The 9,390-nt window shown below is 43.0% G+C and overlaps 1 protein-coding gene across 1 annotated transcript; it reads left to right on the top strand.

The window, feature by feature from the left end:
• The first annotated feature begins 7,543 nt into the window (after window positions 1–7,543).
• On the top strand, window positions 7,544–9,390 carry LOC127773923 (transcription factor MYBC1-like). Its single transcript, XM_052300164.1, has one exon. The coding sequence runs from the start codon at window positions 8,260–8,262 to the stop codon at window positions 9,253–9,255; it is 996 nt and encodes a 331-aa protein (XP_052156124.1). The 5' UTR covers window positions 7,544–8,259; the 3' UTR covers window positions 9,256–9,390.

Raw genomic sequence — 9,390 nt, 5'->3', positions numbered from 1 at the left:
CACTATTTATGTGTGGATTTCTTCTCATTGGCAGGTTGCTTATTAACTGCCCACGGAGGAAGCAATTAGGGACGCATGGCATGGTCCTCGAGAGTATTATAAACCCCGGCTGATTAGCATCGAGAATATATTTATGTCCCTGGGCCGACAATAAGATGATGACCTTACAACAAACAGTACACCAGTAGTACACCAGCACTAAGCAACTCGGTGAGTGGATGTGCTTCTGACGCTACACATGCATCACTAGGGAGTTTATCTGGCAACTGCTTTTGTGATATTATGGACTGAGATGGGCAGTAAAATATACTAGTAGTATACTGCATCATAGCTTAGGAATCAGATCTTCTGGTTTCTTGAAGATAAAACACCGCAAGTGGCCACACCGAAATTTGTCGGCATCTTAGCTTGTGTGCCATGATGTGATCTGCAATATGTAACTCCGATAGTTCTCTTCCTTTTCTTTTCTTTTATCTCTAAACCATCTCCTATTTGAAATAGTAAAAAGGATTTGCAGCTTAGATTCTGGGACCGTTTCTGAATAAATGTAAAAGTTGTTCATTGTCTGCAAAATGGAGTAGTTATCTGGTTAGGAACTTGAGTCAACAACAAACAAACAGACAAACAAAGGCGCTGTTGTCATGCAAGAAGGCTGACCTGAAGATCTTTTTCCCTCTTTTTCCACCATACTCTCGTTATTCTAGAAGAGGACAATCGTGGAAAACCACCTCACTTTTGTCCATTAGCCTCCTAACTCATGAACATAAATGTACAAAGACACAGGATCACTGTACATAAAAACAATCATTTTTAGATGATGAGATAACCACAAATAAGTGAGAACTAAGTAAAATTCAACTACTTAAGCTGTGTCGCTGTTAACTTCACCCCCCAAGAGGACCACTTGGATGTGTGAGGAACAAACAGCAGCAGTGGCTGTCCATGAAAGAGCTTTCACCTGCTTGTGATGATGGTGACTAGTAATTAACAAATGCCAACCAAACTGTCAGGCAAGAGTGGCTTAAGGGATAGGCAATGCTTAGCTCCCAGCTTACTACTTTTTATCCTCTCATCTAGAGCTGCACCCATTAGCTTTTGGATTAAACTACAAGGGATTAGCAAGGGAATGTTACTTTTCACATACAAAGCAAGCATGTTTTGCCCTAGTTTATTCCTTCAGAAAACCTAAGCGAAAGCTGGCGCTGGCCGCAGTTTGACCAGACGACCTCACCTGCGCGTGAAACTTTGGGCCTAACTCCAGGGAATTTGCAAGCTTTTTAACAAGTTAGATTTTCTAGACGAATCTGCAGATGCTATACCCACCAATAACTGTCCAAGAGCCGACAGAATATGAATACAGAAAGCTACTATCTACAATTCTAGGCCCACCATCAAATGCCAAGAATCCAAGGTTTGCAATTCCAAACTGGGGATGAAACAGCTCAGACTAAATTGTCTTCTTTTTTTCCTACAGAAGCTGTTTCTTCAGAACTGCAGAATTTAACAAATTTCACCCTTTGTTTTGATAATTTAGTGTAAACTAAAACATGTAGCTCTGAAAACTTCTCTGAGTCAATTTCGTGTACTATAGAACAGAAGGTCACTAGCAAAGATTAGTATACGTCTTGTCTAGCAATTCTATAGCTGAAAACATGTGAAGGAGAGTAGAGGATTCAGTTGTGCCACATCAATACCTTGTACAAGCAGGTAAACGAACAAACTCCGGTGTCAAACCATCATGTCCTTTTCCCAGTGAATAAAATGGGAGAGAATCTGAAGGTCGCCATCACTGGACAGAATCGCTGTCATTATGCAATCTCCATGCTAGTTGATGGGCTGAAATCTCCAACTTTCACTTGTTTATTATTACTACTGCCAAAGCAAAGCCATGGCATGATTGTTAATCAATCCATGGCTTTTCCGAACATGAACACCGCCGTACCTACAGGATTTTAAAAAATTTCCATGGTTGATCTCCACAAAATTATAATCAATTATGGTCATGATGATAAGGAGGAACAGAGTATCGATGACTTGTCCAAACAAAAGATTGATTTTTTTTAGATCAAAACAAATATTGTTTAGGCTGCGAGTTAGCAAGAGATTGCACGCTGGCTTGTTTAATCAAAGGGATAAAGATTCGGCGTCGACCAAAGTTGTTTAAGATATGATGTGCTATATATTTCAGAAAAACGAGAGATTGATTAATCTGACAAATTTGTGGTTGGATTCTTCGTCTGTAGTGCTAATGTTTTAGCACAATATCTTGGGATGACGACCCTTTCAACCAATAACCTCTGACCATAATTGTTTTGGCCATGCATTTCCTTCTATATGTGAAAATGTTTTCTTTGAAAGAAATTAAATGTCAAAATATTTTTCATATAAACAAGTTCTTTCAAAATATATATTTCTTTATATTCTTGACAAGGAAAATGCACTAGGATTTTCTCCTCTTAGAAGAACAAGCGAGTCAAACCAATGGCATTCTGGCTGATGGGATAAGCTCAAACAACCACTGTACAGTGTATTTTCCATTACACACATCGGCTAATTGACCTGATAACATGTTCCACTGAGATTTGTCACATGGTTTGAAAAAGCCATCTTTCTTCAAGCCTTCAGGGTACCTGTGAAGAGAAATTGACATGTGGGTCACAACTCACAAGATGCAATTATGAAGGCACTTCACCGAGAGAAACGTCCAGGGGTCTTCTGACTAGCTCCACAAGATGGTGTGCTAACCGGCCTGGGTTCAAAGTCTCACCCATTTTATTTATTTGATATTTGGTCATTTCCTAATATTCACTTTTTTAAGGTATTTCACCCAGCTAATATAAGCTTTGGTTGGGTACATGGGGATATCTACAATCCTTTTGGAATATATGAAAAATTCATGACCTAAAGACTCCTTTGAAATGCATGAATTTCATAGGTCCACAACAACTAGTTCAATTCATGCGATTCCTCTAAAAATCGAGGCCTAAATACCTCTATGATCTGTGCATATGCTCTGTGCATGTAAAGACTAGGTTTTAATCCGTTATTTAGAACAAGTTTAATAGTATAGCCCACTACTAGCTCCAAATCATCTATAGTCAATGTAATAGCCAATTCATACAATAGTTACTCCCTGTACTATTAATATTTGGTCCCACCTGTCATACACACATTACGTCTTGGAGTCCGTGCTGTAGCTGGCTACAAATCTGTAGCCAGCTGTTCTTCTCTTTCTTCCTTTATCTCTTTAAAATATGTTTATAGCTAGCTTATAGCCTGCTATTGTACCTGCTCTTAAAGAAATACCTCTTAGCCAATACACCCTAAAAGTAAGCTCATCCGCAGATATCTTTGCCTGTGAATGTGAAGCGCTCATGAACGTATCCGTAAACATCCACTCTTAGGACCATGAGGAGTTCAAGTGGATCATGGGAACTTAAGCACTATACGCCTATACCACTTACAGAAGCAAGAACATTCCAATGGAGGTCATGTCCGGCTGTCCATTCCCATATTCCATGGGCTGGTGGAGGCCAGTCACATTGGGAAAAAGCCTATAGGAACCAATGCAACTCAAAGCTGGGGAGGATAAGATAGACACAATTTTCAGGACCTATCATTGGTAGCAATATTATCTCAAATACATTACTAGTAATTCTTTACTTCTTCGTGTTTTCATGACGGATGGATTATGTACTAAAGGCTATATTTAGGGACTCACTTGGCAATGACTCATACGAACACTACCAAGCTGATAAATTGGATAGCTTGTGGATATATTCCTTATGTAGCAAGAAAACACCATTCTATGATTACTAGGTGTTGCTCACTAAGCAACAAAACTGAAAATCAGATAGCTCACTAGGCAACACCTAGTAGCCATTTTATGGTTTCATTTTATGCCTAGTGAGTATATGTAGGCATTGGATAGATAGTGGATAGTTGGGGTATCCGTATCGCATGCTCATCTTTAAGTGGTGGTCTATGTAGTATTAGAGGCAAAGATTTTGGGGTTTTATATGGCAGTGACTCATATGAGCATCACACGGAAAAATCAGATACGTAGCTTTTAGATATGTTCTTTCTGTAACAAGAAAGTGCTAGTTTGTGGTTACCAATTGTTGTATTGTGAGCATGTACCCTTGTTGTCCCATGATAAGTTTATTTTTTACTCCTCCTATTTATCCTAGAATAAATTAATTTTTTGAGTAATTATTACATTGGAGTTTATAAAAATATTTAAAAATTATATTAGGAGTCGATAAAGTAAGAAATATTTACATTGGAATTTGGTAAAGTAGGGTTATTCTAGGTTTTTAGTTTTGTATTAGTACGTGTACGATGGATGGAGAATAAATTTATTTTAGGACGGGGGAGTAACAGATAGTTGGGGTATTCTAAGCGCGTGCTCACCTCTTAATGATGGATTGACGGGGCAAACAGGGACAACTACAAGGCGGGGGGGGGGGGGGGGGGGGGGGGAGAGTGGAGCATGAACTGGGTTGCACAAAGCATGCGGCTGATCTGCATTTCCTTTTCCATTGCATTTTTTTGGCCCCCCCAAGGATCAAGGGATTTAACCTCCAAATCTACACCTTGCTTTCGTTTTCCCCAGCAGATAATGATTAGGAGCTGATTTGGTTGCTTGGCCTGGCCCTGATCCTCTTTTCCCAAGAGCATGCTTGCCTGCCTCTTTTTCACCAAGGCCAATGTTTTGTGAAAAGGAGAGGTGTAGGGTTAAGAAAAGGGGAGAACTTTGCCTATTGGGTTGCTAAAGTTGCTAAGATATTCTATGGGCTATCGTGCAGTAGTACCAACAACAATGAGGAGGAACTGATGGCTTGGTACAGTACCTATTTGAAGGAAGGATGATAGTAGTAGTATCTCTCCATAGTTGACATGTCAACTGTTCTTGTTGGTACTTGCCTACTCAGGTACTCCAAATCTTGAATGCCACAATAAACATCATTGTATTTTTTTTCTAGTAATCGTGGTTTGGATCTGTTTATCTATGGAAGCTAATCTAGTGTAAAATTGAACTAAACGCATGTTACACCAACTGTACTTTTGTGGTTAGGCACATCAAGGACATTAACCAACAAGGTCAAGCAGTATCTTAAACAGGATAGAGACAAACAAGGACAATAAACTACAGTACACCCTCCGTCAGAGAATAACTTTATTTCTAATTCATCCCATTTATCCCAAAAAATATTCACTTTTGAAGAAAATAATTGTATTGGGTGTACATAAAATAAGAAATAAGAATAGTTACATTGGGATTTGATAAAATATGTGTCTTCTATTCTTTTTTTTATATTGGTATATGTAAGGATAAAAATAAACTTATTTTGAGATGAAGGGAGTACGGATGAGAGCTGCTAAGTCTAACCAGTAAACTCCCTCTCCCAGGTTATATGGTCTTATAGTTTGTTGTTTGGGGAGCTGGTGAGTAGCCCGTTGTTAATAATATGAAAAATTACATTCCATTTATTTTCTAATTCATTTTTCAATTTTGAAACTTTATATGTTGGATTGTTTGAAAGAGCTGAAAATTTTAATAGAAGTTGTAGCTTCCAAAAGCTCTACAAACAGGGCAACATATGCTACCGACCTTGTACAGTTAGCAATTATTTTTGAAATATACCGCATGATTTTGGTTTCTATCCAACCAACACCTATATTGTACCGCAAATATCCGTATTTGTTTTGTTAAGAAAAAATGAAATCTCTTGGTTCGTTGACTATGTCCTCGATCCTCTTGAATTATTTGCACGGCCTTTTTTGTCTGGAAAATCCTGTTTTACATGTTTTCAAATTTTTATCATGTAATGGCTCTTGAATATAGTCAAGTAAGCGAAACAACAGCGATCTAAATACAAGCCATTCTAATACAAAATTAGAAACCATCTAGATAATTAGAAAAAAAATGAATTGTATGCTAGCTGCCACCAGTGAGTTTTGGTGTAGAAGCCGGGTTTTATAAATTCTCATTATCTTAAAAAAAAAGTTTCCACCAATGAGTATACATGTCTATTTCTAGATGATATCCACTTTGACTACACCATTTATGACGAGTTTCTTTTTAACTTGGGTTTTTCGGTTTTTTTCCGTCATACCCTGTGGGTTGGACTCTTTTCAAAAAAAATATCTCCTGTGGGTTGGACTCTTTTAAAAAAACAATATCACAAAATATCAGTGAATCATTGACTCACTTAAATGTTAGATTACATGGAAGAAGTTACCCCATGTTAGGAGATGAAATTTGAAATGTACAACACGACCTAGGACTTGTTAAAGAAATAAACAATATTTATTTGTGAAATATCCTTTTCTGTTGAATTATTGGTATACAATTTTGGTTGTTACAGTTTTTTCTAGCCATGGTTACTTTTTTGCATTGGTTCTTGGTTAGAGCCATGTGAAAGAAACAACATCGGCCAAAACATAAGCCATTATAGACAAAATTAGAAACCGTCCGGATATTAAATGCAACCACAACAAAAAATGAATTGAATGCACATCTTTCTCTATATAATATCCACTTTGACTAGTATTTTACCTGCAATTCTTTTTACCTAAGATATTTTTTTCTAGGCATGGGGTCTGTTCTTTGAAAGAGAATCGTAGCTACCATCAGTAACTATACACGTCTATTTCTACATGGTATCCACTTTAACTATACCATTTACAACAAGTTTCTTTTTAACTCAGGTTTTCCCATCATATCCTAGTGGTTGAACTCTTTTTCAAAAAATATCACGAGATTCCAATGAGTAATGCTAGGTTTTGTGGAAGAAGTTACCCTATGTAGGGGAATGAAATTTGAAATATATAATGTAGAGAACCCAACCTAGGGCTTATTAAAGGAATACCTTTTTTTTAAGTATCCATTTTTCGTTGAGTTACTTGTACACAAATTTGGCGGTTTCAGGTTTTCCATAGCCATGGTTATCTTTTGCAATGGTTCTTGTTTAGAGCCATGAGAAAGAAAACAACACTGGCCAAAACATAAGCAATTCTAGTACAAATTTAAAAACCGTCCAGATACTAAATACAACCACAACAAAACCGAATTAATACATCCCTTTCTTAAGATAATGTCCACTTTGAGCAGTACGTTACCTGCAAGTTCTTTTTAACCCAAATTTTTCCCCAGGCATGACCGAACCAAACTTTTTTATTTACAAAAATAACCGCGAAACTTCCATGAGTCAACCACGCGCACAAAAAAACTACTACTATCTGTTCTAATCAAAATTCGAACATTTTTCCCAAACTGAATTTTAAGGTTTCAAGGCTGAATAATCAAATACTCCATCTCCTTGCTGATTATGAATTCCAGCACCCTCATAAATCGCTGATTATGAATCCCCATCACCCTCACAAATTAATGCCATAATAGTACCCTTACATATGTAACGGGCGTAGTCCCATATTTTTCCCTAGATGCGCTACATGGTTGTACTCGTAATCGTACCACAGCACTATAAAATCCACAGATAGATCCATATCCAGCGATCCATCCAGCCAGCCAGCCAAGGCAGCAACGTGACGATATCCACCTCGAAGATACACACGAGCCAACAAGGGCAGGCAGGCACGAGATCAGTTCCAGAGGCCGCAAACAAAGCGCGCCCAAGATCGATGTGATCCGGGGGACGACATGCCCACATGAGGACAAACCAAACTCCAGCTAAGACACCACCACCTCCTCACATCTCATCTCATCATATCCAATCCCAATTCCCCCAACAAAATCCCACCACCTCCTCCTCCTCCTCGTCTCGTCTTCCCTCGCAGCACCAACACCGCCGAGATCTCTCTTCTTCTTTCTTCCTTCTCCGATGCGAAGGGGGAGGAATTCGCAAGGGAACAAGCGAGGAAACAAACAAAGCAACCAAAGATGGCACAAAAATAGCTTTAAGTAAGTGAGCGAAGCAGGCAGGGCAGGCAGGCAAAGGCCACTAGTTAAACTACACGGCCACACCCCATCTGATACTACTCTCATCTCAGCCTAGAGAGAGAGTGTGTGAGATAGTAGTAGCGAGCAGGATATCATCATCACGGCAGCAGCAGCAGCAGCAGCAGCAGAAAGAGAGGAGAGAGATTGTGCGTGTGTGTGAGGAGAGAAAAAGGCTTTGAAGAGGAGAGATCCACCTCGAACTAGTAGCCCCCGAGTCCGGAGTCCTCTTGTTCTTCTTCTTCGTTGCTGCTGGTTTGGTGGGAAGAAGAATTGGTGCGTGTGTGTGTGTGAGGATGAGGGAGGAGGAGGAGCCGAGCTGGTTCGCGCGGTGGGAGGAGCAGCTGCCGGCGCCGGACGAGCTGATGCCGCTGTCGCAGTCGCTCATCACGCCCGATCTCGCGGTGGCCTTCGACATCCCGACGCATGGGGGTGGTGGTGGTGGTGGGGTGGGCGGGGGTGTTGTCGGGGGTGATGGGGTGGGAGGTGGAGGTGGTGGTGGTGGTGGTGGTGGCGGTGGCGTGGGGGCAGGGGAGATGAACGGCGGGGCGTCGTCGGCCGCCGGGTCGAGCGGCGGCGGCGGCGGCGGGGGAGGTGGCGACGAGCCGGCGCGGACGCTCAAGAGGCCCCGGCTCGTGTGGACGCCGCAGCTGCACAAGCGGTTCGTCGACGCGGTGGCGCACCTCGGCATCAAGAACGCCGTCCCCAAGACGATAATGCAGCTGATGAGCGTCGATGGCCTCACGCGCGAGAACGTCGCGTCGCACCTCCAGAAGTACCGCCTCTACCTCAAGCGCATGCAGGGGGTCGGCAACGGCGGCGGCGGCGGAGGAGGGGGCAGCGCCGGCGCCGGCGGGAGCCACTCCTCCGGCTCCGGCACGGACGCCGCCACGGAGCACCTCTTCGCCACCGGGCCGGTCCCCTTCCTCCCGCCCGGCCGCGCCCCCGCCGGCGGGGACCCGTACCCGCCGTTCGCCCCCATGGGCGGGCACCACCACCACCCGCCGCAGATCGGCCACTTCCACCACCACCCCGCCGCGCGCCCGCTCGGCCACTACGGCTCCGGCCCGGGCGCCGGCTTCGACCACGGGTTCCTCAGCCGGGCCGTCGCCGGAGGCGGCCCGCCCGTCGGCCCACCGGGGATGCACCACCGCATGGTCGGCCCCGCCGCCGGCATGGCGATGATGGCGCCGTCCCCCTTCGCCGAAGAGCTGGAGCTCGGATCCCGAGGAGGCGGCGGCGGCGGCGGGCGCCGCGAGCTTACTCTGTTCCCGACGACCGGCGACCACTGAGGCAAGCAGACAGACAGACCGACGGCGGCGAGCCGGCGACGGGCACCGGGCTTCCGTCCTCGGGTACATACAATTCGTTCGCTTCATCTCCCCCTCTGCTAGTTCCCCACCAGATCGGCATAGGAATCGAGCAAG

Source organism: Oryza glaberrima, chromosome 5 (assembly GCF_000147395.1).
Source record: "Oryza glaberrima chromosome 5, OglaRS2, whole genome shotgun sequence".
In the NCBI taxonomy this organism is placed as follows: Eukaryota; Viridiplantae; Streptophyta; class Magnoliopsida; order Poales; family Poaceae; genus Oryza; species Oryza glaberrima.
The sequence above is the reverse complement of the archived record's forward strand: the minus strand, read 5'-3'. Positions and strand labels throughout refer to the sequence as shown.

Excerpts from the sequence above, each read along its gene's own strand:
- LOC127773923 (XM_052300164.1), top strand. The coding sequence starts at position 8,260 with ATGAGGGAGGAGGAGGAGCCGAGCTGGTTCGCGCGGTGGGAGGAGCAG.